Source organism: Motacilla alba, chromosome 14, assembly GCF_015832195.1.
Source record: "Motacilla alba alba isolate MOTALB_02 chromosome 14, Motacilla_alba_V1.0_pri, whole genome shotgun sequence".
NCBI classification, from domain to species: Eukaryota; Metazoa; Chordata; class Aves; order Passeriformes; family Motacillidae; genus Motacilla; species Motacilla alba.
Window position 1 is genome coordinate 15196545 of NC_052029.1, and position 27850 is coordinate 15224394.

Consider the following 27850-nt stretch of genomic DNA (forward strand, 5'->3'; position numbering starts at 1 on the left):
TCCACACCCCGTTCCCTTCACCTGGGGCAAAGGGGACCCCAAAAACTCATCAGCAAGGATTAAAAGCAAGCCACAAAGCCCAGCCTAGCTGCAGGAGGCTGGGCTGGGCTGGGGGGCTGAGCCCCAGCCCCAGCAGCAGCTCCAAGGGGCTGGCTGCAGAGCCCTGGCACACGGCCACCGCTGGGGTGGAGCCCAGCCCCTGTTATTAAAATGTGTGACAGCAGCTCAAGATGGAAAGTGAAGTTGTACATTCTCCATCTGAAACTCCGGGAGGAATTTCAAGCAGGGGAATGCAATTTCCAGCCTGGAGGAGAGCCAGCAGCGCCAGGGCGAGATTTTTCTTAATATGGCTCTGCAAAACTCGAGCGCAGAGAATTGCCCGTGGGCACAGGGATTCTGGGGAGCTGCAGACAGCCCCGTGCTGGGTGCAGGAGCAAAACCCCCCCAGCTGCAGCAACCTGCTGTCCCTGTCCCCACCGGCAGCTTCGGTCACCTCGGCTCCCTGGATTTGAGGACAGGACGAAGCCGTTCCCCCGGCTCGGGAAGCAGCAGTGTCCCAGGAGGGAGGGTTTTGGCTGGGGCACCTCCAGCAGCCCAGGAAGGATGTGGGAGCAGCAGCTGAGTGTTATTGTCCCGCTGGAACGTGGGACAGGGACCTGCAGGAGCAGGGGAGCCCCGGGCACAGCCAGGGCTGGCTCCCGCCCAGCTGCAGCCACAAAAGGAGCCTCCCCCCAAGTTCTGCTTTTGATTTAAATCATCCCAATAAGGGGATAAGGCAGCCAAAACCCACTGGTCTGGGGTGGGGGTTTTTTGGGTTTTTTTAAGCTTCAATTTAAAAAATAACCTACGTACATGTGCAATTTTTACTGGGGCAGGCAGAGCTCAGAGCAAACCCCGTCCCCGGGGCTCGGGCACTGTCCCAGCCCCCTCCTGATTGCCCACCTGACACGAACTGGGAGCAGCTGTTCCCTCAGTGCCCTCCTGGGTGGGGACACGCGAGTGGCACAGATTTCACACCATCCCGCGAGTGGAAACACTGCAGGGACGGGAGGAGGCACAAAAGTGCCTTTTTTTGTGCGTTTAACTCGCTGTAACCCGGCCCTGGGCACGCAGCTCTGAGCAGTCGGAGGGGTCTGCTCCTCCTGGCTGGGGGTGGGGAGCAGCAAGGGCATTTCCAGGGCAGAATTCCCTTTGGGAGCAGCCGGGGGCCGGCACGGAGCAGGATCGGTGCTTGCAGGGGCTGAGGGAGGGATGCAGCCAAAGGGGAGCCCTGCAGCCTGTCCAGCTGCAGGCCACAGCTGGATTGGGAATGCCAGAGTGGCTCTAAGGCCCTGGGGATGTCAGAGCCCCGGGGCTGAGGAGGTTCAGTCCCTGAGGAGTCACTGGAGCCACCTCTGTCCCTGCTGGGCCAGGGCTCACCATCATCATCCTCCCCAGCCCCTCAGTGACCCCTCTGCAGCAGGAGCCTCCGGGGACAGCCAGGGCTGTCCTGGCAGCTCCTCACCTGCTCCCCACAGGCCCAGGGGCTCCTGGAGCCTTAATGCCATTTGTGCTCGCTGCTGATCTCATTCAGGGTTAATTACAGCAAACAGACATCTCCCTAACGAGCTTGGAAGCGTCCCAGGGAGGGCTGGAGCAGCGCAGCAGAGGGGGTGGGAGTGCAGGAATTCCTCCTGCTCCCGCAGCCCTGCAAGGCCCAGAGCTATAATGCCATTTGGGGTGGGGCCATGGGGCACCAGCTCAGCTCCAGGGAACCTCTCCTGGCCACAGCAGGTGACATCCAAGCTTGGACACGGCTTGGAGCACCCTGGGACAGAGGAAGGTGTCCCTGCCCACGGCAGGGGGTGGCACTGGATGGGCTTTAAGGTCCCTTCCCGCCCAAACCACTCAGGGAATTCCTGATTCTCTGATTCCTTGTTTAAAACACACCCACACCAGGCTACCAACAGGGTCACTGCGTGGTTTATTCACACTTTTTTAGCCTAAAACCGTGTCCCTGGGGCATATTTCCCCGGTGCAGGGCTGGGGGTTGTGCCAGAGGCCCTGGGACAGTGCCAGGGTGGGACTGGGGAGCCTGGAGGGTGCAGCAGCACCCCTGGAGTGAGGATGCTCCCCCCAGCACTGCAGTGGGGAAGCCAGGATGGGAGGCAGGATTGGCTCTGTGCCCCAAGACAGGCCCAGCTCCTCACCTGGGAGGGCAGGGCTGCAAATCCTGTCCCAAACCGTCCCCAAAGCAGGCAGGGCTCACGCAGAGCTGTTCCCAATCCAGCAGAGAGCAGCTGGGGCTCATCCTCCTTCCCTGAGTCACAGCCACGAGCTCCCCGTGGCCGTGCCCAGTCTCTGTGGGAAATGGCTTTTCCAAGCAAATCATTTACAAGTTTCCTCTTCTTTTCCTTTTTTTTTTTTCAACCCGTTTGGGAGCAGGGGAGGTGTTTTCCTTGTTTACCATGAAAATCCTGTTGCCAGGGGCAGATGGCCACATTCATGAGCCCGGGGAGGTCTGGCGTGCCCCCCGCTAGTTCCGTGCACAGGTGAGCTCTCTCCTGGCTCGGGTTCAGGAACACCCTGTGGCCAAAGGGAGGGAAAGGTGTGGGATGGAGCACTGGAACACCTGGAGCGGAGCCAGGCACAGCGAAACGCAAAGTGAGGTTTGAAGGAGAACGTCTCGGATGGATGGAGAGGGGGAAAGGGGATTTGAGCAGAATCAGAAGCAGAAAGGAGGCTCCCAGTGTCCTTCTTTCAGGTGCTGGCGGGGTCGGGACACAGGAAAAAACGTGGGGTCGAAGAGGGACACAAAGGCCAGCACTGGGTCAATCCCTGGCCAGCTGCAGCCCCAGCCAACAGCACAGATTCCAGAGTTCCATGTGTTAAAACCTGAATTTCAGCAGAAGCAGCAGAATCAGACTCCCACTTCAGGCCAGAATCCTGAACTTTCACCCCCCATTCAGGGACGGTGTCACCCCCTGGGCCCTCGTCCCTGGCAGTGCCCCAGGCCAGGCTGGGCAGGGCTGGGAGCAGCCTGGGACAGGGGAAGGTGTCCCTGCCATGGCAGGGGTGGCGCTGGATGGGATTTAACCCAACCCAAACCAGCCCAGGACCCCGCGAGCCTCATTCCCCAAGCACTGGATGCAGCTGGAGCCATCACCCCCCCGTTCTGGGTGAAAACCACCCCCTTTTCAGCAAAACCCCGGCTCTGCCTGGCGGCCAGGAGCGGAACGGGAGCTCGGGCAGGGCCGGTGCAGCCGCAGAGCCGCACCCAGGCGGGGACCGGCCCCGCTCGTCGCTCATCGTCTGCGGCGCACATGGCAGCAGCGGCAGGGCCGGGCTGGACGGGCTCCAGGGCCGGCAGGGCGTGGGGCACGCTCGGCTCCCCTGCCCCGGGCTGCAATTCCTCCCGTTCCAGCAAGCCGGGATTGCCCACACAGCCCCGGCACCGGGATCTGCCCTGGGACAATTCCTCCCGTTCCAGCAATCCGGGATTGCACCGGGATCTGCCCCGGGACAATTCCTCCTGTTCAAAAAATCCGGGATTGCACCGGGATCTGCCTGGGGTCAATTCCTCCCGTTCCAAAAATCCGGGATTGCACCGGGATCTGCCCCGGGTCAATTCCTCCCATTCCAAAAATCCGGGATTGCACCGGGATCTGCCCCGGGACAATTCCTCCCGTTCCAAAACTCCGGGATCTGCCCCGGCTCAATTCCTCGCGTTCCAAAACTCCGGGATTGCCCACACAGCCCCGGCACCGGGATCCGCCCCTCAATTCCTCCCGCTCCGAAACTCCAGATCCCCGTGGTCATTCCCAGCCTCAGATCTTCGGCGTTGTTACCAGCGCACGTGTGGCTCCGGCCTCCCCTGGAGGGACAACATCTGGGGGAGAACATCTGGGGGACATTCATCAGGGCCCCCGCGGGCCGCAGCCGCCGCCCCCGGCCGGGGATGGGGCGCAGGCGAGCGCTTGATGTGGAGTCATTAGCATCGCAGCCTTCCAGCCCAATTACCCCGCAGAGGAAACCAAGGCCCGCTGGCCTCATTGTTCGCATCTGGAGCCGCCAGCCCCGGCCCCGGCCCCGCGCTGCCTTCGTCTGGAGGGGGTTCCCCCAGCCTGGCACACGGGAACGAGCCCTGGCCCTCAGAGAGGAGGAGATGCCCATTTCCCACCCCACAAACTCCAGCGGAGGTTCCCTCTCCCGGCCACCCCAAGTGGGTCCCACCCCAAACCCGCCCGCAGCTCCAGTTTTGCAACCGAGCTGCCGCGATTTCCCCCGGCCGATCGCACACAAAGGAGCAATTCTGCTTCGTTTCTCCCCATGAACACATCGCGCGTGCCTTAGGAGGGGAAGAAAAGCAATTGCATCAGAAATATTTGAGGTGCTGAAGTCAGCGCGCAGGTGTTGGGTGACTCTGCCAGCGCCAGCCCGGGCAGAAAGCTCCCGATCCCGGTGATTTCGGCGATAAGCACGGGGGTGGGGATGGGGCTCCCACCCCGGGCAGCCCCCGGGGTCGGCCCGGCCCCGGAGCTGTTGTTGGAAGAGGAAAGGTTCATTTTCCTCGCGTGTCCCTCGCTTTGCTGCGCTCGAGGAGCGGCTCCGCTGCGGGGCGGAACCGGGGATCTCCAGGGGAGCCCCGAGCCCTCCGGGGCCACCAGGGCCAGCCTTGGGCAGAGCGGGGATGGCCCGGGGTGCTGCAGGAGCATCGTCCCCTGGGCACAGTTCGGGTGTCCTCACGGTGTTTGCCTGGCATGAAAGATGCCCGTCCATCCATCCGTCCGTCCGTCCGTCAATCCATCCATCATCCATCCATCCGTCCATCCATCATCCATCCATCCATCCATCCATCCATCCGTCTGTCCGTCCATCCATCTGTCCGTCCCTCAGCACAGCCGCGGCAGGGACGAGGCAGTGCCCTGGAGGCAGGCAGGCAGGCAGGAGGAATTCGGGTTTCTTTTTTTCCCCCTCTAACCCATCTGTCCTTAATTTCTTTGGGGGTTTCGCTCCAAATTCCTCGGATTCTGCAGCAAATGCTTTGCAGTCCTGGGCCCCGCCGCGGCTGCGAGCTCGGAGCAGCGGGAAGGGAAAACCCCAGCCCTGCGCGGTCACCAGCAGTAACCCGTGTCCGGGGGTTATTTGTTGTTCCCTGGGGGTTTTTTGGCTGGTTATTTGCTGATCCATCCCCTCCCTGTCCTGCGGGGCACAACAGACTCGGTGGCAGGCGACGCCGGACCCCGTTCCAGCCCGCATCTCCCCGTGGCCGCCCGCAGGCAGACGCGGCCTCGGCAGGGCTCTGCTGGGAGGTGTTTCCATCTCCTCGCATCGTTCGGAGCAGCGCTCCCATGGCCGTGCCCTGATTTTGCAGTTCCGAGCTGGCGGCTCCGCGTTGGGGAGCGCAGCCGGGCCGCCGAGCGAGGCGCCCCGCGGCCGCCGCTAATTAGCCGCTAATTTTACTGACTGCTTTATGGTTTGCAGGCTCCGGAGCTTCCCCCAGGGCTGGGGCAGAGCTGTCCCGGGAAGCAGCAGCGCGGCTCGGCCGCGGGTCCCCGGGAGAGCCGGGCAGGGGGAGCAGGACCCCGGTGCCCCAGAAGGCTGGGAACAGCCTGGGGAGCATCGGGAGGCACTCCCAGCCTGGGGAGCATCGGGAGGCACTCGCTCCCAGCCTGGGGGGCATCGGGAGGCACTCCCAGCCTGGGGAGCATCGGGAGGCACTCTCAGCCTGGGGAGCATCGGGAGGCACTCGCTCCCAGCCTGGGGGGCCTCGGGAGGCACTCTCAGCCTGGGGAGCATCGGGAGGCACTCCCTCCCAGCCTGGGGGGCATCGGGAGGCACTCCCAGCCTGGGGAGCATCGGGAGGCACTCCCTCCCAGCCTGGGGGGCATCGGGAGGCACTCCCTCCCAGCCTGGGGGGCATCGGGAGGCACTCCCAGCCTGGCCGAGGCCGGGCTCAGGTGCTCGCAGCTCCCTTTGGATGCTCCCGCTTCCCTGGGATCCAAAATATCCCCCCCGTTCCCCATCGCCCTGCACAAACTCAGCCCCTGCACAGCCCTGGATGAAAACAACCCTGCCCCACCAGCGACCCACAGAGGGGTTCGATCTGAGCCAAATTCGGGGATTTAAACGATGCCTTAGATTACCAGGAGAGCTCAGCTCCTCCCCGAGCCTTGGTCCAAGCCCCGGATTTGATCAGGACGCGGCGCTGGCCTCAAACGGAGAAATCAAACAAATCCCTGACATACTTGCGCGGCTCACACACGTGAGCAGCTGCGGTCGAGGGCAGGATCCGTCTGGCCCCGCTCCCCCTCGCCCCTGGGCGGGAATTGGCAGACCCCAACCCCTCCTCGCCACCCTTCAATGCCCGCCTGGTGCAGGAATGTGCCCCCTATGGACAGAGTGACAGAACCTTCCTCTGTCCCCCAAAAAGGAAAGAGCCCAGAACTTTCTCCCAGTGATCAGGTAGAAAAGTCACTGATAGGACCTTGGGGACTTCACCTCGAGTTTGGGGACAGCTAATTGGCCATGAGCCAAAAGGTCCCGCCTGGGCCATTGAGTAGAAAAGGACAGAACAAAGAAACCAAATGGCTTTTGTGAGGTGTCTTTACCAGGAGCACAAGCCTGTGGCACCTGGATCGCTTTGAGTTTGTTATTTTGCCTTTATTAAACCTTTTTTGCTCCTGACGCTGTCACATCAGCCTCCTGCTCCTTTCATGCCTCCCAATGAAAGCTGAGCTATTTTGGGGTGTAGTGTTGGGGTGTTGAGAGCTCATCAGATCAGCTCCAAACCCCGGGTGAAACGGTACAGCCTGGCAGCGCCCCTGCCCCGTCTGGGGGCTGTGCCCGGCTCCGGCAGCCCCCTCACCCCTGGGCACACAAACCCCTTCCCGCCGGGATTCCCGGGAAAGCAGCTCAGCAGCCAGCTCTGCCCCGGGCCTACAGACAGCGCGGAGCTGCGGGGCCGGCACCCCAGCCCTGGACAGACGGACGGACGGACGGACAGAGAGCGGCAGCAGCTCCTGCCCGGCTCACGCTCCCTGCCACTCCTCGGTGCTTCGCCCAGCGGGGCCAGCAGCTTGAATTAATCCCAGATTAAGTGATGTGCAGCCCAGCTCTGGGTGGGACGCTGCGAGGTTGGGTTCAAAGCGGGGAGGAGGTTGATTTCCAGCAGAGCTGGCAGCAGCAGCCCCGGCCATAAAATCCCAAGACGTCAGAGGGGAATAAAGATAGACTGTGATGCAGAAAAGATGCTCAAATTTAAAATAATCTGGGAGGAATGAGCACAGCCCTGCAGACACATGGCCCCAGCATCGCTCCCAAGTGCAGCTTTTCCTCTTTGAATAAACTCCAGCACTTATTCCCTCCCCGGCGGCTTTCAAGTCTTTATTTTCCACCTAATAACGACGCACTTTAAAATCCTTGTACCCTCCCAGGTGCTCTGGGAAGCTCCCGCCTCGTCCCAAACATAGCTCGGAGGTGACCTCTGAGCCCCCAGAGCGAGTGCGGGCTCTGCAGAGATTGTCGGCAGGCTCCCCACGGCTCCCCTGCTCCTGAAACGAAAGGATCAAGCCACAGCAGCCCCTGCATCTGAATTTAAACATTAAAACGGGCTCTATTTACTGCTCAGGCTAATTGAATCAGATGAACTGCAGGCTGGAGGAGAAGCAGAGCCTGCCCTCGGGTCCCCGGGTTATTCTCGTTCACCGTTCTGGCACACTCCAGCGGGGCTCCCGAGCAGAGCAGTTGGGTCCTGGGCTGCTTCCATCCGCCCCGCCGAGGCTGGCTGGGGATTCCGAGGGGGTTTTGGGAATTCTGGTGTGGAAGGGGCGGCGGATCCCGTGCAAAGGCTCCCTCTGGAGCTGGGCTGCAGAGGCAGGCTGAGGGGGCAGCACTCAGGGTGACAGCAGTGTCACAGGGGGTGGCACCAGGGATGGCAGCAGCTTCTCAGCCCAGTCCCCGCCCCGCATCCCTGCAGGACAGGACCCAGCCTCACCCTCTGGCTGCTGCAGGATCCGTTCCCTGGTGCCGTTCCCATCCCCTGGCAGCACAGCACCCCCTAAAATCTGGGGCAGCCAAGGGCTCCACGAGGGACAGGACAGAGGTGTGGGTGGGGAAGGAGAGCGCACCACCCTCCCTAAGGTCGTCACGATAAACTTGATTCAAAAAATTCGGGCAGGAGGCTCCAATAAACCCAGAGGAGCCTGCCAAGATCGCGCTCCCCGAATCCAAGAGCACAAAAGCTGGACGTGTAAGACACGAAGAGAGCACTGTCAGGGCAGGCCAGTGCCAGCCAGCAAATGTGCAACAGTGGGAACATGAAATATTAATCACTGGTGCATAAAACAATAGGAAAAAGCTGCCTGTCGGGGCAGCCATCCATCCTCACTCAGCAGGGAACTTCAAGAGACACTAATACCGCGCAGGTTCTGCTTAAATATCTGCCTGCCCTGACGGTCACGCGAGAAACATTCGCTTTGAAGTCGAAAATAGGCTGTAAATGTCTTTTGTGCGAGATGAAACATGATAAGACATGAAACCAGGAGGCTAAACTGTAGTTAATCACGGCGGCTTTACAAGCAACAAATCATTCCCGCAGACGGCCGGGTGGATCGTTGGAACGAGCGCCGCGTGGGGAGAGAGCCCCGGCGGGCATCGCCCTCCGCCGAGGGGCTTTGGGGTGGTGGCACACCGGGGTGGCCTCGGGAGCAGCCTCGGGCTGCCTGGATGCTCCCGGGGCTCGGATGGTGCTGATGAGGGGCTGGAGCAGTGCTGGCAGGGCTGGGATGGTGCTCACAGGGCTGGGATGGTGCTCGCAGGGCTGGGATGGTGCTCACAGGGCTGGGATGGTGCTCACAGGGCTGGGATGGTGCTGGCAGGGCTGGGATGGTGCTGGCAGGGCTGGGATGGTGCTCACAGGGCTGGGATGGTGCTCGCAGGGCTGGGATGGTGCTGGCAGGGCTGGGATGGTGCTCACAGGGCTGGGGTGGTGCTCACAGGGCTGGGATGGTGCTCGCAGGGCTGGGATGGTGCTCACAGGGCTGGGATGGTGCTGGCAGGGCTGGGATGGTGCTGGCAGGGCTGGGATGGTGCTGGCAGGGCTGGGATGCTGCTCACAGGGCTGGGATGGTGCTCACAGGGCTGGGATGGTGCTCACAGGGCTGGGATGGTGCTCACAGGGATGGGATGGTGCTGGCAGGGATGGGATGGTGCTGGCAGGGCTGGGATGGTGCTCGCAGGGCTGGGATGCTGCTGGCAGGGCTGGGATGGTGCTCACAGGGCTGGGATGGTGCTGGCAGGGATGGGATGGTGCTCACAGGGCTGGGGTGCTGCTCGCAGGGCTGGGATGGTGCTGGCAGGGCTGGGATGGTGCTCACAGGGCTGGGATGGTGCTCACAGGGCTGGGATGGTGCTCACAGGGCTGGGATGGTGCTCGCAGGGCTGGGGTGATGCTCAGAGGGCTGGGATGGTGCTCAGAGGGCTGGGATGCTGCTGGCAGGGCTGGGATGCTGCTGGCAGGGCTGGGATGCTGCTCACAGGGCTGGGATGGTGCTCACAGGGCTGGGATGGTGCTGGCAGGGATGGGATGCTGCTGGCAGGGCTGGGATGCTGCTCACAGGGCTGGGATGCTGCTCTCAAGTCTGGATTCATACTGGCAGGGCTGGACTGGTGCTGGCACAAGCCTGACCCAGCACTCCCAGGGCCAGGCTGATGCTGGCACAGCCTGGAGCATCCTCTGTGGCTTTTAGGGATGGAAAGAAAGACTTCAGTCTTCAGAAGGTGAATAAAAAACATTTAATAGAGAGTAACACGTGTTTTTATAATGCACCTCACTAAACTGAGACTTGGTTAGACTCAGAGTAAGAACTTCTCACGCTGTTAGTGAATGATGAATAACACACTCTAAAAAATCATATCTATAAACAATTACAAAAAGAGAGATAATGATTGTTTTAATTAAAAATGATCTCTGCTCTTTCTTCGACTGAACTGAGAATCTCTACAGTCCTCCCTGCTGAGCCCTTCCAGGGCACGGGGTGGTGAGGTTTGGGGTCACCAGCTCCAGGCTGGAGCTGTGACATTCCCGTGCTGGCTCTGTCCCCTGGCACGGGGAGGGGGGGGGGCAGTGCCACCTCAGGCTGCTCCTGGGACACCCACAAGGAAGCCACCCTCAAAAACCTGGGATGTCTTGGGATGGGGAGGGAGCCTGTGCTGGACACGGCTCTCCAGGCATGGAATCATGGAATTGTTACGGTTGGAAAGGAGCTTTGAGCTCGTCAAGTCCAACCAGCAACACCACCGAGGTCACCACGCCCTCAAGGGCCACATCCACATGTTCTCAAACCCCTCCAGGGCTGCAGACTCCACTCAGCCACTTCCAGGGCTTCAAAATCTTTTCCACGGAAAAGTTTTGCCATGATCCCACCCAGAGCTCGCGCGTGCTGCCCTGTGCAGGCGGTGCTGAGCACAGGAACACGCCTGGGACAGGCATTTCCCACCTGGGACAGGCGTTTCCCACCTGGGACAGGCGTTTCCCACATCAAAAATGAAGCTCGTCATTCCAGGCGATGCTCACTTGGGAGCAGGAGATAAGCCCCCAAAGCAAGTGTCTGAGTATGACTGATTACCAGCTAAACCCTCACTAATTGCCTTCAAAAGTCACATCTCGACAGCCAGGGAAGGGTAAAAAAAAGGAAAAAAAAAAGGATTAAAATTTTCCTCGGGCTAAACATTTTTTCCGGCGTGCTCAGACCCGCTCGGGGTGTCTGCAGTCGTTATCTCGCTAATTAACACACGCCACAAACCCCAAACAATTCCCCCACCTCGCGGCTCCGGGAGGTTCAGCGGGATTGACCGAAGCTGGGAAGGGTCGGTGCCGGCAGAGGTGGGGCTGGGACGGGGGATGGAGCCGGAATAAACCCTGCCTCCCGTCCAGCTGCAGGTGCTGGGGCCAGGTGAGGCGATGGGAGGCTCCTCTCCTCCTGCCAGCCCCGTGTCACCAGGAAATCATGATTTTTGGGCTTTTTTTAAATTTCCATCCCCCTTTTTTCCTGTAATTAACACAACACCTGCATTTTCACAGCCCCAAAAGAAGCCAGAGAATCCCTTTGAGGCAAACTCGTGCCAAAGGCCACCAAGGGGATGGGAGCTGGCACAGCCTGGCATGAAGGAATTCTGCTGGGAATGACGGTGCCAGAGCATCCCAAAGCGGGCTCTGCTCCCGTCCAAAGGGATGTGGAACCCCCCAGAAGTGCTGCTTCGGGGCCTTGGCCTTTTGGAGCGGGGAAAAACCGTGGATCAGAGGATAAAATTCAATAAAATCCCAGAAGTATGAAAGGAGCCATCCCTGCGATGCTGGGCACGGGACTGGGAATTCCAGGGGTGCAGCAGGAGCAGGAGCAGCCAGGCCCTGGCTCCGAGGAGCGGCGGTAATTGGAGCTTCCGAGTGCCTCCAGGTCATTTGCCTTTTCCTCGGATAACATCATTTCTGTGGGGCTCGTCTCGTTACTGGAGAATTAATCGGAATCCTGGCGGGCTCTGGATGCTCCGGAGCCATCCCGAGGGTCAGGGGCAGGTCCCGTGCGGGGGGAAAAACCGCCAGAACTCCAAAGGGAGGTCAGCCGGAGGCTACGGGGGAGGAAATGAGCGATTTCTTGAACAATCGGGGAAGTTTGCGTCGGCCTGGAAACGTAATTGAATTTGTGTCGCTCAAGCCGGGCTGGGGCGGCCGCTCCCGGCTGAGGAAAGGCTCTCGTTAGGGCAGGGCGGTCATTAGCGGGATAATTAAAGCAGGGGCAGGGCGCAGGGAATGGCCGGGAGTGGAGCGAGCGGGGGGGAAGCAGAATCCCGAGAGCCCCGGGGAGAGGGAGGGAGCGCGTGTGTGCCCAGGGCTGAGCGTGCTCGGGATGGGAGGGGATCATGGGAGGGGATCATGGGATAATGGGATAATGGGATGGGATGGGGTGGGATAATGGGATGGGACGGGATGGGATCCATGGGATGGGATCTATGGGATGGGATGGGATGGGATAATGGAATGGGATCCATGGGATGGGATGGGATAATGGGGTGGGATCCATGGGAAGGGATAATGGGATGGGATGGGATGGGATGGGATGGGATGGGATGGGATGGGATGGGATGGGATGGGATGGGATGGGATGGGATGAGATGGGATGAGATGGGATGGGATGGATGGTATAATAGAATGGGATCCATAGGATGGGATGGGATAATGGGGTGGGATCCATGGGATCGGATAATGGGATAATGGGATGGGATGGGATGGATGGGATGGATGGGATAATAGAATGGGATCCATAGGATGGGATGGGATAATGGGGTGGGATGGGATCCATGGGATAATGGGATGGGATAATGGGGTGGGATGGGATCCATGGGATAATGGGATGGGATGGGATGGGATGGGATGGGATGGATGGGATGGATGGGATGGATGGGATGGATGGGATGGATGGGATAATAGAATGGGATCCATAGGATGGGATGGGATAATGGGGTGGGATGGGATCCATGGGATAATGGGATGGGATAATGGGGTGGGATCCCCCGTACGGGATTGCATCCTGAATCCTCAGCTAGGCGCTGCCTGGAGCTCTCCACTCTCAGATCTTCAATATTCCTGCTAAAATCCCATCTCCAGCCAGATTTCCATGAATATGCCCCACCGCTATTTAAAGCATCCCCGGGGGGGTTGGCTCCGGGGATATTTCCTTGTTGCTGCAGGAGTGGATGCAGGGAATCCCTCAGGAGCATCCTCCTCCTTCCCTTCCCTCCCTGCAAGGGTTGGGAAAGGCACTTGCACCCTCCCGTGCCCGCATCCACAAACTGCAAGGCAGCGGTTCGGAATCCCGGCTGGATCTGCTGGGCAGGGCAGGGCAGGGATGCTGGAATCCCGGCTGGATCCCTGGCACGGGCTGCTGGGCAGGGATAGGAAGCAGGAATCCCAGCTGGATCCCTGGCCTGGGGTGCTGGGCAGGGATGGGATGCTGGAATCCTGGCTGGATCCCTGGCCTGGGCTGCTGGGCAGGGATGGGATGGAGCAATCCCGGCTGGATCCCTGGCCCGGGCTGCTGGGCAGGGATGGGATGCTGGAATCCCGGCTGGATCCCTGGCACGGCCTGCTGGGCAGGGATGGGATGGAGCAATCCCAGCTGGATCCCTGGATCCCATGATGGGGAGGAAGCTCTGCTGTCTCCTCACCGCTGGCACTCCCAAGGTTTCCTTCCATTGCAGCTTCTCAGGGGGAACCACTCCAAAAATCCCTTCCTTCCACACTCCCAGGGCTCACGGGGACGTCACCTGACCTGGAGAATCCTGGAATGGGTTGGGCTGGAAGGACCTCAAAGCCCACCCAGTGCCACCCCTGCCATGGCAGGGACACCTTCCACTGTCCCAGGTGCTCCAAGCCCAGTCTGGCCTTGGGCACTGCCAGGGATCCAGGGGCAGCCCCAGCTGCTCTGGGCACCTGTGCCAGGGCTGCCCACCCTGCCAGGGAAGGATTTCCCCTCAATGCCTGAAACCCAAGGATTAATCAATCCGTGACAAGGCAGATTGGACTTTCAGACTGGAGCCTGGTGAATAATTAGAGCTGCAGGTTGACCCGAGGTGAGGGCAATGGGAGGAGAGCTGGCACTGGCTCCTGAGCTCCACAGGGGACTTCACCCCCTCGGAGCAGGAACTGGAGCCTAGCAAAGCCCAGCTCAAGCCTCCAGGCTCTGGGATCCGGGATCCAGCTGCAAGGGGGTGGAGATCCTGTGTGAGACTGAGGGTTGTGGCTTCCAGTCCTGCAGACAGCTTTGAGCAGAGAAGTTCTGGAGAGAAACTGAGTTCCCTGCGCCCAGAACATCCCGAGAGCCCAGGAAGTACCAAGAACAGCCTTGGACCAAGCTCAAAGTGGCTGCATTTGGGGAAAAGTGCTAAGTGGAGTGGAATGAAACCTTCCCAGTGGAGCGCTGGCTCTGGGAATGCCCCAACCCCCTTTCCAATGGCAGCCCTGGGGAAATGGGAAGAGATTCCAGGTGAAAGCACACGCCCCCCACCCCCCAGGCTCCCCAGGGAGCTGGGACACCATTCCAGCGTGTTCAACACTCCAACACAGTGAATCAGTGCTTTATTTCAGCATGGGGACCAGCAGTGAGCTCCAGGGAATGAGCTGGGGAGGCAAACCTCCCCTGGTGCCCCTGGATCTGTGGGATTGAGGGAGAACACGAGGAGAGAAAAAGCCCCAAGGTGTTCCCGAGCGCAGCTGCCCCGGCAGCGCAGCCCCCCTGAACCCCACAGGCCAGCAAGAGCCTCCTCCCTCGTTAAAGATCCTGCTGTATCACTGCGGGGAAGGATTTGGGAAGGAAGGCCAGGAACGAGGCACTGGATTCAGGAGAACGAGCGTGGCAGCCCCTGGGAGCACCGAGGCCACAGCCACGATTCCCAGAGGCTGAGCGGTGCCAATTCCAGCCTCCCTCCCACGGGGCAGGGCCAGCGGGACCCCGAGTGCCCCTGGAACTGATTGCACAGTGCTGAGCCGGGTGTAAGGCCAGGGCAGAGCCCGGGGCGCCGCTGTGGAGCCGTCCCTGCAGCGTGGGGGGTGGCCGGGGGGGAAAACACCTGGATGCTGCCCAGAGGGACCATAAAACATCCCTGCCCCAGCACCCCGGAAGGGTTTATATAGGGCACTTCATAGCATGATCCCAGAATAGCTCCAGGGATTAACCCCGGGCCTGAGCCCAGCTAATCCTGCCTCAGTCCCTGGAAGGGCCAGCAGAGCTCCCGGGACTGCAGCAGAGCTCCCGGGATGGCAGCAGAGCTCCCTGGAAGGGTCAGCAGAGCTCCCAGGACTGCAGCAGAGCTCCCGGGACTGCAGCAGAGCCTGCCCGGGCTCTGGACACTGTCAGCAGCAAAGCCTGCCAGGGGCTCAGCACGGCACAGCAGCTGCTGGCACGGAGCTGGAACAGCCCCAGGAGGATCCGGGCCAGGGACACCGGGGGAACTGGGATGGGGACACCAGGACAGGGAAACCAGGGGGAACTGGGATGGGGACACCAGGACAGGGAAACCGGGAGAGAACTGGGATAGGGACACCAGGGAGGAACTGGGACAGGGACACCAGGGGAACTGGGATAGGGAAACCAGGATAGGGGAACCGGGAGAGAACTGGGATAGGGACACCAGGGGAACTGGGATGGGGAAACCAGGGGGAACTGGGATAGGGAAACCAGGGAGGAACTGGGATGGGGAAACCAGGAGAGAACTGTGAAAGGGAAATCAGGAGGAACCGTGACAGAGAAATCAAGGGGAACTGCAACAGGGAAAAATGACAGGGAAATCAGGGAATAAAACCTTGACAGGGAAATCAGGGAATAAAACCTTGACAGGGAAATCAAGGGGAAACCGTGACAGGGAAATCAGGGGGAAACTCGGACCAGGAGCCTCCTTGGGGCTGCTCCTGCTGTGGGTCCCCTTGGCAGGTCAGTGCATCCCAAGGAGTGAAGGCAGGATTAGCCCAGGGCAGTGGCAGGTGCAGCAGCTCACTTATTTCTCCTTCAGGTCAGCTTTACCTAAAAACGGGGGAGGAGCAATCAGGGCTCGTGTTTGAACCAGCAGCCCTTTTTCTTTGGGGGCTTTGTTACACAGCATCCCCACCATCACAGCCTGACCAGCAGGCCAGCAGCTCCTGGCCGTGCTGAGGCCTTTCCTCAACAACTTTCCTTGACGACTTCCCCAGGGAGTGCCCAGCGAGCCCCCCAGTGCCAGCACAGAGGCTCCCTGTCCTCGCTCTGCCCCCCAGGGAAACCCCCCAAACTCAGCCACCCCTCAAAGCCAGGGAGCCCCTGGGTGCTGGTCAGAGCCAGGAGCCCCAGCTGAGCTCAGGGAGCCTCGAGCTGAGCAGAGTGAGCTGGATTTATCCCAGGAGCAGCTCCCTGCCCTTATCAGCACAGGCAGAACCCTGCTGCGAGCAGTGCAGCACTCTCAGCGTGCCCAAAAACCACTCCCCGGGCTGGGACAGGGCCAAGCCACCGCCGGTACCTTTCGGGACGAACTTCAGCGAGCTGCTGAATATTCAGAAGCGGGACTGGCCCCTCCTGGGCCCATCGTTGAGGAACTCGTGGCCCAGCCCGTTGCCACACTTGCCACAGGTCACCTGCAGAAGCCCAGGGGAGGGGTTGGCAGCAGTCTGGCTGTCCAGGGGCTCACGGACACCCGGCCCGGGGGTGTTTTCTTACACCCCAGGGGTTCGGGGGTGCTCACCTTCAACGCCCCCGGGCGCTCCTCGCGCTTGGCCACGCTGTCCCCGCGCAGGGTCTCGGTGAACGCGGGCCACGGCGACGAGTGCTCGTACTTGGCGCGGCTGGAGAACAGCTCATGGCCACACTTGGCACACACGTAAATCCCTGCGGGGAGGGGGCACGGCAGGGGACAGCGCGGGGACACGTCAGCGCGGGGACACGGGACACCCGCGGGACTCTGCCTGCCAGCTGCGGCTGCCGGAGCCCAGGGCACCCCCAGGGAACCCCAGGACACCCCCAGGGAACCCCCAGGGAACCCCAGGGAACCCCAGGACACCCCCAGGACACCCCCAGGGAACCCCAGGGCACCCCCAGGGCACCCCCAGGGAACCCCAGGACACCCCCAGGGCAACCACAGGACACCCCCAGGGCAACCCCAGGACACCCAGGGGAACCCCCAGGGCCAGCAGGGGGTGGAAGGGCACGACCCCCACTCCCCATAGGGGTTCCCGCAGGGCAGGATCCCCACAAGGGACGGAACCCCCGAGTTCCTATCGGGACCCCCCTCCCCATCGGGAGGACCCCAACAAGCACCATGAGGGGGGACCCCTCCTTTCCCTCCGCAGAAGGGAACCCCCCTAAACCCCCCTCAACCGCTCACCCGGGGGGTTCCGCCTTGCCGGGGGACACCCCCTGCCCGCCCCGCTGGGGACCCCCCGGCCGCACCCCCTGAGGCCGCGGGGAGCCCCCCTCACCCGGCTGGAAGTGGTCCTTGAACACCTCTCCCCCCAGGAAGGAGCAGAAGGACATGGCTGCGCCCGCCGCCCGGCCCGCTCCGTTCCGTTCCGCTCCGTTCCGTTCCGCTCCGTTCCGTTCCGTTCTGTTCCGCTGGCCCGGCCGCGCCCCCCGTGTCCCGCCCCTCTCCGGGCCACCCCCTGTCCCTCCCCTCGCCAGGCCACCCCCCCCGTCCCGCCCATCCACCGGGCCACGCCCGTGTCCCTCCCCTGTCCCTCCCCGGTCCCTCCCCTGTCCCTCCGTGTCCCTCCCGGTCCCTCCCGGTCCCTCCCGTGTCCCTCCCGTGTCCCTCCCTTGTCCCTCCCGTGTCCCTCCCCTGTCCCTCCCCGGTCCCTCCCGTGTCCCTCTGTGTCCCTCCCCGGTCCCTCCCGTGTCCCTCCCATGTCCCTCCCCGTCCCTCCCGTGTCCCTCCCCGGTCCCTCCCCCGCGGCCCCGCCTCGCCGCCCGCAGAAGGCGCTGCGGGCCGGGCGGTACCGGGGCGGTCCCGGTACCGGGGGAACCCCGCTCTGAACCCCCTTTCATCCCCACCCCCCGGAACCCCGGCCCGCAGCCCCCGCGCGGTCTCCCGGTGGCGGCGGCGGAGCGAGGGCAGCCCCGGCGGGGGCCCGGGGGGGCGCGGGGCGGAGCGCGGAGCCGGCTCGGGGCTGCGGATGCTCCGGCACCGCCGGTGGGAGCGGGGCGGGCGCCAGCCCGGCTCTGGGCATCTGCAACCGGCAGCGGCACCGCCACGGAGCCGCCGGTACCGCCACCGGAACCGGCACCGCTCCGGCGCTGCTATCCGGCATCGGTCCTTGGATCCCGGCACCGGGACCGACCGGCCTCACTGGCACCGGCACCGTCACTGACACCGGCACCGGCTCTTCTTCCCCGGCACAAGGTCCGGTGCCCCCGGCACCGGGACTGGCCCCCCCGTTATCCTCCCCCGGCGCTGGGACCGCTCCGATTCCCCGGCATTGCTCGTCCTTCTCCTCCACCGGGACCGACCGACCCTTCCCGGCTCCCCGGGCCGCCCCGCCTGCCGCAGGTACCGGCGCTGCGGGGCCCCGGGCCGGGCGGCGGGGCCGGGCAGCCGCGGTTTCCCCAGCAGGGCTGGGGGCGGTGGGCACCGGGGGTCCCTGAGGCGCTCCCGGGCTCCGGGGATGGGTGGGGGCACAGCAGGGACCACCCCGGCCCGGGGGCGCAGAGCGGGGTCGCCCCGGGGGATGCGGGGTCTCACCGGGGCCCGTCGTGGGCGCGGGGGGTCCCGGGGAGGAGGAGGAGGGAGGTGACAGCCCGGCATGTGGCAAGGCGAGGGCTTTGAAGGTGAACCTGGGCAGGTTCCAAAGGGGCTGAGCTGCTGCAGCTCCCTTCTCCTTGCAGAGATCAGCGCCACAAATCCCTGCTCGGGTAGTTTATCCAAAACCTCTCGGGCGAGTCCCCGGGCTTAGGCTCTGCTGCGAGCGGCGCCTTCCTTGGTGCAAGAGGAAAAAAAAATCTCGGTGCCTTTGGGACAAATCGCGGGGTCCGGCTGTGCTGGCCTGGCCCTGCGGCCGCAGCCGCGCTCGGATGGATCCCCGCTCCCAAATGCCCCGAGCTGCCCGGGAGCCCGGCGTGGGGCCGCTGCCCTCCGGACGCTGCCGCTTTGAATGAGGTCAGGCTCATCCCGGGCGGGCTGAGCTCCCGCCGCAGCCCCGGGGCTTGACGGCTGCCGGCAGCAGCCCGGGCAGGGGGAGGAAGGGGCTCCGCACGGGAGGGAGGAGGGAAGAGGGGGATGCGCTGCTTTGAAAGCGCCTCCCGTAAGATCCACCGAGATCAGAGCAGCGGGATGTCAGGGGAAGCTCCAAATAGGGCCCCGCGCACCCCGGCGGGGTGGATCTGCAGGCGGTGGAAGGAGCTGCGGCTGCCAGAAGCTCTCGGCAGCATCATCCAGCGGGTGACTGCTGCTCCCTGCAATTCCTGCGGCGAGGCTGGGCCGGCGGGAACGGGGTGGATGTGGGGAGTGCCTGGATCCTTCCCCGCGCCTGAGTGAGCTGCAGGGGCCACGCAGCTCAGGTAGACGAGCTGGAGAGGCTTTGGGAGCGGCTCCTGGGGCTGCCTGGCTCTCCGGCACTCCAAAGCCCACCCGGCTCCTTGCTCCCCCAGCAGCGCAAAACCCGCTCCGGTATCCAGCAGTAAAACCCCCGAGAAGCAGCGGTGTGATGGGGAACCGGGGGCAGAGGATGGAGCTGGGATCCCACACTGCCCAGCCCCGCTGGCCAAAGTTACATCTGAGCCCGCAGAATTCCCTCAAAGCCCCCCCAGTGTCCCTGATCCCGGGATAATGCGGAATGCTCCAGGGACAGCGTCACAGCCGGGCTCTGCCACGGCGCTTTGTGCAGATAATTAGAGAGGGATTTCCAGCTCCTTTGGCTGGGTGGGGAAAGCTCTGCTGTGGTGCCACGTCCCTGCCAGCAGCGCCACTGCCACCCTAATTAACCACGGAGGACTGAGGGAAGTTAATGAAGTTGATATTTCAATTAACTCCCTGATCCTACAACCGAAGCAAACACCGGGCAGGCGGTGCCCGCCCGGGGGCTGCCACCGTGCCAGGCTGTGCCGTGCCACCTCTGCTGCCTTGGCCAAGCGAGGGAATGTTTTAGGGGGAGGTGCTCCAGGACAACCAGCCCAAGCTGGGTCACAGCTTGTCTCCGTCGTGTCGTGTCAGGCCCTGAATTTGAGCCAAAGCTGGCAGCAAGGAGCGGAATTTTGGAGCTGAAATCCAGGGATAGGCTCGCTGATGGTCATGGCCTTGGTGTGCCCACACACAGCGAGGGGGGACACTGTCATGAGGGGTCCTGTGTCCCTGCCCTGCACAGATGTGACCGTCCTGGGCTGGGTGTCCCAAGCCCTGCTCCTCAGCAGACATCCCACTTGGCCCCAGTCCCTCTCAGGGATGTCCTGGAAAGGGGTGGGATCACCCCTGGGAGCTGTTTGCTGGCACCTCCAAAGCCACCATCGTCCCCACCGAGCTCACCCAGCTGCCCCCATGCTTGCAAGGACCTTCATGTCCAATTTATCCTGCAAAGAGCACAAAGATCCCCCCAGTCCCGCAGGGCCACAGCCTGGGGACGAGCTGCAGGCTGGGAGGGGGTCAGTGCTGGGCCACCTCCGCACTCAGTGCTGGCTCTCTGGAGCCTCCCCCGGGGCTGCACCTCCCTCTGGGGCGCTGCTGGTCCGGCCAGGACACCCAGCAGGGTCTGTCCTGCTGCCCCTCCCTCTGGGGCGCTGCTGGTCCGGCCAGGACACCCAGCAGGGTCTGTCCTGCTGCCCCTCCCTCCCCAAAGGTGCAGCAGCAGCAGCAGCAGCGTAGCCCCCTCTGTACTCACCCTCCCTGCCAGAGGAGAACTTCCATACAAACCCAGGCTATTATTATCTCTGTCTTCCACCGTGCTAATGGTCTCTCAGGAAACAGACTTCTTTTTTTTTTTTTTTTCTTTTTTTTTTTTAGCTTTTAAAACCCACGAGTACGGGAGCAGTGGGAACGGAGAGCTGGGCACGGTGGAGAGGAGCACAAGGAGCACCCAGGCCAGCGCTGGGGAGACACTGTCCCCCTGACCTGGCAGGGACACGGAGCAGGGACCGGCCAGGAGCCTCCAAGGACCAGCCCAGGGGTGTTCTGGTAGGAACAGCCAGGGTGCTGGGCAGCACTGGGCACACTGGGCATACTGGGCATACTGGGAGTGGCTGTGACAGAGCCACTGGGAGCCCTGCACGGTGAGGGGCAGGGGGCTGCAGTGCTGGGTGGCAGGCGGACAGGGCCCTGTCAGGGGAGGGATCCCTCGGAATCACAGAACCATGGAACGCTTTGGGATGGAAGGGACCTTAAAGGCCACCCCTGCCATGGACAAGGACACTTCCCCTGGAGCGGGTCCCCTCTCCGGCCCAGCCCCACTGCTCATTTCCCCCGCTCACTGCTCGTTTGGCTGTTTTGGTGCCAGCAGAGCCACCAGCAGCAGCCAGGCTCTCTGCCGGGGGCTGGGCCCACCGGGACCATCACCCGTGGATGGTCTGGGGTGGCTCCTGCAAAGGAGAAGCCAAGCGAGAGCTGAGATTATATAAAGGGGGCTGGAGGCAGCTGCGGCGCAGGCTGTGATTAATTCCTGGCACCGAGGAGCTCTGAAGATCCAGGGCGGCGCGGCAGGAGCGGGAGGCAGCCCCAGGGTCCCTGGGATGCATTCCTGCTGCTGCTGCAGGGCTGCTGTGAGGGGAAGGGGACAGGGAGGGGCCGAGCACCCCAGGGACCCGCTGGGAGCTGACTCAGCACCGCGGGGGCCCTGCAGAGCCCGTCCTGCGGATCCCTTCTCCCTCCCCAAATCACGGCGGGGACACGGCTCAGAGCGGGGCAGCCCTGGCTGGGGCAGGAGAGCAGCAGGGAGGGGTGCTGGTGGCCGCTGGGGACAGGACGGCACTTCCTTGAGGCCACGGACCCCCTCAGGACAATGGAAACTTCGTGTTAGAGAAACTTTTGTTCTCTGCACCCCCAGTAAAGCCAGAGATTGCTGACTGGGCACTAGGGCCGCAGCTTGGGCTGGCTCCATTTTGGATCCAGTGCTCGAAGCAGAGGCCAAAACACAAACTTTCAGAGGAGTCAGGGAGTCCTGCCCACTGGCCTGGCATCCCAGGGCTGGCACTGGGAGCACAGGAATATCCTGGTGTGGAAAATCCCCCTGCTTGGCTGCAGCCCTGGCTGGCAGCTCCGTGGCTAATTGCCTGGCTGGGGTTTATCCTCCTCGGACAAGCGGGTTCCCACACGCAGCCATTGAGCTCACCCCACAAGCATCCCAAAACCCCATGAGCCATCCCAAAACCCCACGAGCCATCCCTAAACCCCACTAGCATCCCAAAACCCCACGAGCCATCCCAAAACAGGCTGGCAGGCGCCCAGCCCGGACTGAGGGCCCGGGAGATGCCCCCGGGCGATGCCCATGGGGAGGCAGGAGCAGAGCAGGGGTGTCCTGTGCCCCGCGGTGACACGGAGCCCTTCCAGCTCTGACGGCCTCTTCCCTGCCCCTCGGCAGCGCCGCCGGCGATGCGAGCCATGGCAGACCAGGCTGCGGTGGCAGCAGACGCCTCTCCAGCGCTGGCACCGTGCCCGGGCTCACCTCGGCGTGGGGACATCGAGGGACCGACGGACGCAGGCGGCTCCGGGCGGGACGGCTGCGGGCTCCTTGCCGCGGCGGACGGGGACACGAAGCGTCCCCCCTCGCCCCAGCCCGGGGGGATGCTGCTGGCCGAGCTCCCGCGGGCCCCCCAGCCCCGGCTGAGCCCCGCCAAGTCGCGCACGGCTCCGTCGTCGCCCAGCGTGTCGCCGTCGGAGAGCCGAGCCGCGCTGCTCCGGCTGCGCGACGCCAGGCTGGAGGACACGAGGAGGCGGCTGTCGGAGGCCGTGCAGGAGCCCCTGAGCCGCCTGAGCCGCCTGATGGCCGAGGACAGCCCCGCGGGCCGGCCCAGGGAGCCGGGGGGCAGCCCCGGGGGGAGCCGCGGCGCCGGGAGCCGCCGGCCGCGGGACTGGACGCCCTGGGAGCCCGCGCTGAACTGCCGCTACGAGATCCGCTCCTACGGGGACGTGATCCAGGTGCTGGAGGTGGCGCGGGGAGACGCGGAACCGCCGCTCCCGCCGCCCGAGGAGCCGCCGCCGGCGCGGGCCGGGGGCTCCGTGCCGGGCCGGGCGCTCGCCGGCGTCGCCCTGCTCGCCTACGGCTACCTGGTGCTGCCGCTGCCGCCCTACGCCGCCGGGCTCTGCGTGGGGCTGCTCTGCGGGCTGCTGCTGGGCTTCCTCGCCATCCTCCTCCTCGTGCCCAGCGCTCCTCCGGCCGCTCGGGGACCGTGGGGCCGCCTGCGCCCCAAGCTGCTCCCCGGGGAGCCGCGGGAACCCCCCCGCCTGCAGGTAGGAGAGGGGTGGGTCCGGTGTTGTGAGATTTGCAGGCGTCCCGGGATGAGGGAAGAGATGAGAATCTTGAGTCCATGTTTCAGAACGCTGACGTGTTATATTATGATATATATTCTATTAAAATGCTGTATTGAAGCTATACTAAAAGAACAGAGAGAAAGGATTCGTCAGAAGGCTGGGCAGGAATAGAAAGGAATGAATAACAAAGGCTGTGACTCTCAGAGAGTCTGACAGAGCTGCATCCTTGATTGGTTATTAATTAGAAACACCTCCCATGGGCCAATCCCAGATGCATGTGTTGCAACGATGCATCAGCAGCAGAGAGTTCTTGGTTACATTTCTTTCCTGAGGCTCCTCAGCTTCTCAGGAGAAGGAAATCCTGGCAAAAGGATTTTCCTAGAATTCCATGGCGACAGTCCGGGATGGGAGGCTGCAGGTGTCCCTGGTGATGGAAGCAGCCGGCTCCCTCCTCCCCGTTTTCCAGGGCTGGATGAACCAGCTGCACGTGTACGACCCCGAGCTTTTCCACCCGTCGCTCACGCACTCGGTGCTCGCCGTGCTGGACGGGGCCACCCTCAAGCTGTCCTACCCCAAGAGCAACATCCCGCGCCGAGCCGCCTTCGAGGAGGAGATCCTGGACGCCGTCTTCGTCAGCCACCGCTGCTACGACCTGACCGACGCCAAGGTGAGCCCGGAGGCCCCCGGGAGCCCCCAAAGGGACCCCCCGCGCCCGGCCCGGCCTCACCCCGCTGTCGGTGCCGCAGGTCTTCCTGTGCCCCCCCAGGCTGGCCCGAAAGCGGACGTGGAACAAGAAATACCCCATCTGCGTGCTGCTGCCCGAGGCGGCGGAGGGAGAGGGCAGCGAGGAGCGGGACGCGGAGCTGCAGGGGGAGGAGGGGAGCAGGAAGGTGCCGGTGGCCGGGCAGGACATCCCGGGGGACAGCAGGGACAGGTGCCTGTACCTGTTTGGGCGGACGGGGCGGGAGAAGGAGGAGTGGTACCAGCACCTCGTGCAAGCCTCCCGTGGGACAGCCAGCAGCCACGGTGACACCGGGGCAGGTGAGGGGCAGCCAGCACGGCCTCTGCTCTGGGCCAGGGCTGATCCAGGAGCACAGTGCCTTGGTGGGCAGCAATGAGCGTGGAGGGACGTGGAGGAGCCCCAAGCGTAGCCAAGAGGGTTCAGCTGGCCAGCACAGGGTGGGTGGCACGTCACTGGCGTCATGGACAGGCATCGTGTCACCCCTGATGCCATCCCGACCCAACAGACTGGATATCAGGAACAATTCTTTCACCGAAAGGGCTGTCCAGGCCCGGGGCTGGGGTGGAGTGCCCATGCCCGGAGGGAGTTAAAGCCGTGTGGATGTGGCACTCGGGGACACGGGTTGGTGCTGGCCTGGGCAGCGCTGGGGAGTGGCTGGATTGATGACATTAGAGGGGTTTTCCAAGCTCAGTGATTCTGTGGTTCCGCGTCCCCAGGCACGGGATGGGCTCCGCAGAGCAGCGGCAGCAGCAGCGGGGGCAGCGCTGAGGACATCCCGTCCACGGATCCCTCCAGGGATGTGTCGGGCAGCACCGAGGAGATTTACCTGGACTACAGCACCTACATGGCCCGATTCGTGCCGGCACAGGGGGCAGCCAGCCCAGAGAGGAGCCCCTCTCACGGAGCTCTGGGCAGCCCCACGCCCACAAAGGTGAGAGGGACAAACCCAGCAGAGGGAGCGGGGCTGGAGGCTGGTGGACTCTGCACAGAAGCACTTCCAGGGGGCGGTTTGTTTGAGCAGCCAGGCCCTGGGGCAGGGAGCACAGGACAGCAGGTGCCACTGCTCACAGGGCCACCTCGCTGCAGGGGCTGGTGGCTGCTGTCCCCCCCCACGAGGACACGGCCAGCATGGCCTGGATGAACGCGCTGGTGGGACGCATCTTCTGGGACTTCCTGCGGGAGCCATACTGGGCAGAGCAGGTGTCCAACAAGATCCAGAAGAAGCTGAGCAAGATCAAGGTGAGAGGCAGGAGCATCACTCAGGGGAGCCCTGTTCCCAAGGCCCCACGGCGAGTGGTGACTGTCCCCCACGGGGGTTTCCCTCCATCAGCTCCCCTACTTCATGAACGAGCTGACGCTGACGGAGCTGGACATGGGCACATCCATCCCCTCAGTGCTCAGTGCCTCCAACCCCGCCATCAATGAGCGAGGTAAGAGCCCCACAGAGGGACAAGGGCTGGCTCCAGGATGGCTTTACAGAGCTGCCAGCCCGGTCCCCAGAGCTGTGAGGGCTTGGCAGTGCACAAGCAGCTCTGACCCCTGTGCTGCTGACCTGATCAAGCCCTGTCCCTCTCCCTGGCAGGGCTCTGGGTGGACATGGAGGTCACCTACAGCGGCTCCTTGCAGATGACGCTGGAGACAAAGATGAACCTCAGCAAGCTGGGGAAGGAGAGCTCTGCCGAGGAGAGCGGCCCTGCAGAGGCAGGCAGAGAGGGGTAAGGATCTGCCCAGGGACGGGCTCCTGCTGCTCCTCCTGCCCCAGTGAGGCGAGGCTGCTGTCCCAGGGCAGCCCGTGATCTCTGGGGCTCGCAGGGCCAGGCCACGGCTGATCCTGCTGGCAGACAGCGACGCCGAGTCGTCCAGCGCCGGCTCCTCCGACGAGGAAGATGCCGCCAGCGCAGAGCCCGTGGGAGCCCCGGGGGAGCGGCTCCCCCCGCCTGGCACCGAGGGGTACGGGGGTGCTGGGGGTCTGTGCCACGGGGGGCACGGGGAGGGGCTGGGGACGCACGGTGTCACATCAGCACGGGGGCATGGGGACGGTGTCCCCGGCAGGACACACACAGCACACCCTGGCAGCTTCCAGAGGGGACTCTGTCCCTTTAGGGTGCTGTGGCAGAGGGCTGGGGGACCCCCAAACCCAGCAGGGCTGAGCTGGGGCCCCTCCTGTTTCAGGCACGTCAGCGGGAACAGCACGAGCAGGAAGATCCTGCGCTTCGTGGATAAGATCGCCAAGTCCAAGTACTTCCAGAAGGCCACGGAGAACGAGTTCATCAAGAAGAAGATGGAGGAGGTGTCCAACACGCCGCTGCTGCTGACGGTGGAGGTGCAGGAGCTGGCGGGAACCCTGGCCGTGAACATCCCCCCGCCACCCACCGACCGCGTCTGGTACCAGCTCTCCTTCCCCCACAGGCACACCCTGCTGCCAGCTCCCCCTGCTCCCCGCCAGGAGCCAGCCCCAGGGCTTTGGGCTCATCCTGGCCCCAACAGCCTTCCCCAAAGGGGCTCACACACCTCTGAGTCTGCACCCAGGCCAGCACAGATCTGGGCACCCTGAGCTGTCACCTCCTCCCCAGAAGCCAGCAGTGGCTGTGTGCCACGTCTTGGGCAGCTGATGCTTCCTGCCTGTCTCCTTTCCCCTCGCAGGTACAGCTTCCGAGCGCCCCCGCAGCTGGAGCTGAAGGTGCGCCCCAAGCTGGGCGAGCGGGAGGTGACATTCCTGCATGTCACCGAGTGGATCGAGAAGAAGCTGAAGCACGAGTTCCAGGTGCCTGGGCTGCTGTTCAGGGGCTCAGCAAACCCTGCTGAGGCTTGGGCATTGCTGCCATCGGGGACAGTCAGCTCAGTTCGGGCCAGTTGTTTCTGCAAAAAGCCAGCACCTGGTCTGGTCTGGCCAGCTTGGAGCAGTGAAGACACAGAACCCAAATAAGGAGCTCAAGGGTTGAGGAAAAGGGATTTCCTCCCATCATTTGCAGCCCTGCCCCAAGCAGGGAGGGTTTGGGGTGTCAGGCAGTCCCAGGCAGACACCCCCCAGAAGGGCTGAATCCACCTGTCCGTCCTGGTTTGGGATGTTTGGGAGATTTACCTTGCCAAGGGTTCATGTTCAGCCTCTCACCTCTGCTCAAAGAGCAGAAATGTCCCCACAGATACTTAGGGTCCCCCAAAAGCCACCCATCTGGATGGTTTCAAAATGCTGGTCCCTCCCCTCTGCTGTGACCACCCCTGCAGCCATAGAGGTGGCCAGGGCAAAGAAAAACTGTCCCTGCTTGTCCCCACCCTGATATCCAGAGCTGGGACCCTCCTGGGGCTGCTGCTGTGGGGGTGGGAGCCCAGAACTCCAGTTCATAGCCCCACGTAGCTCCTGCCGGGCCACCTCCAGGCAGTGTCCCCGTGCTGTTCAAACCCACTGATTTGTTATTCTGGATTCCTCTTTGTAGAAGATTTTGGTGATGCCAAACATGGACGATCTCATCATTCCCATCATGCGCTCCGGCCTGGATCCTTGGCCACCCGCCATGGGACTGCCCCAGGACCCGCCAGCCAAGGGGGACAGGAGGCTCTGAAGCACAACCCCAGGGGCAGGGACACTGCCCAGAGCTCAGGGACCTCGCTGGGACACGGGACGGCCGGGGCCTGGCCGCTGCCTGCACCCAGGGCCGTGCCTGGATTCATCCTCACGCTCTGCTTCTGCAGATGAGCCTCCTCAAATCCTGCAAGCACACAGGGCACAGCCAGGCTGCTGGAGAGCCAGGAATCCCACGGCCACGCTCCAGGACTCCTGGTCAAGCAGGCAGCTCTGGACAGTGGAGGGCTGGGCTTCCCACTGTCTGGTTCCAAAGAGGGTGCAGGACACCTGGAGGAGTTGGGGTCATGGCTGATCCAAAATCCCCAGCTCCGGGGCGCTCCCCTCCCCGCAGGCAGCTGGGCTGCGAGGACAGCACGGGTGGGAAGGGTCCCAGGTGAATAAATCCATCGCTGCCCAGCCCTGCCTAGCAGCCCTCCTGTTGTGCACAGATTCCCACCTCTGCCAGGGCTCCAGCCGGGATCAGGGAGCTTTGAGCAGGGAGAAGCCCCCGGGTTGCACCTTCAGCTTGGCAAAGCAGTGCTGGAGGTGTGTGGGAGAGGCACTGAGGGGACAGCAGGGAGCTGGGCACAGCAGGTCATGGG

General features: G+C 63.1%; 2 protein-coding genes across 2 annotated transcripts; one reads left to right on the forward strand and one right to left on the reverse strand.

The window, feature by feature from the left end:
* Window positions 1-14843: 14843 nt before the first annotated feature.
* On the reverse strand, window positions 14844-17133 carry MSRB1 (methionine sulfoxide reductase B1). Its single transcript, XM_038151238.1, has 4 exons — window positions 16979-17133; window positions 16246-16388; window positions 16024-16138; window positions 14844-15554 (listed from the first exon to the last, which is right to left on the reverse strand). The coding sequence occupies exons 1-4, from the start codon at window positions 17031-17033 to the stop codon at window positions 15529-15531; spliced, it is 339 nt and encodes a 112-aa protein (XP_038007166.1). The 5' UTR covers window positions 17034-17133; the 3' UTR covers window positions 14844-15528.
* Window positions 17134-18176: 1043 nt separating this feature from the next.
* LOC119707126 (testis-expressed protein 2-like) lies at window positions 18177-27665 on the forward strand. The gene is given in 13 exon segments (XM_038151661.1): window positions 18177-18648; window positions 20485-20655; window positions 22055-22923; window positions 23411-23611; window positions 23691-23985; window positions 24403-24723; window positions 24726-24925; window positions 25017-25116; window positions 25269-25401; window positions 25499-25636; window positions 25859-26071; window positions 26330-26450; window positions 27121-27665. Coding segments are annotated over 11 exon segments (2706 nt in total). The 5' UTR covers window positions 18177-18648; window positions 20485-20655; window positions 22055-22065; the 3' UTR covers window positions 27247-27665.
* The last annotated feature ends 185 nt before the right edge of the window (window positions 27666-27850 follow it).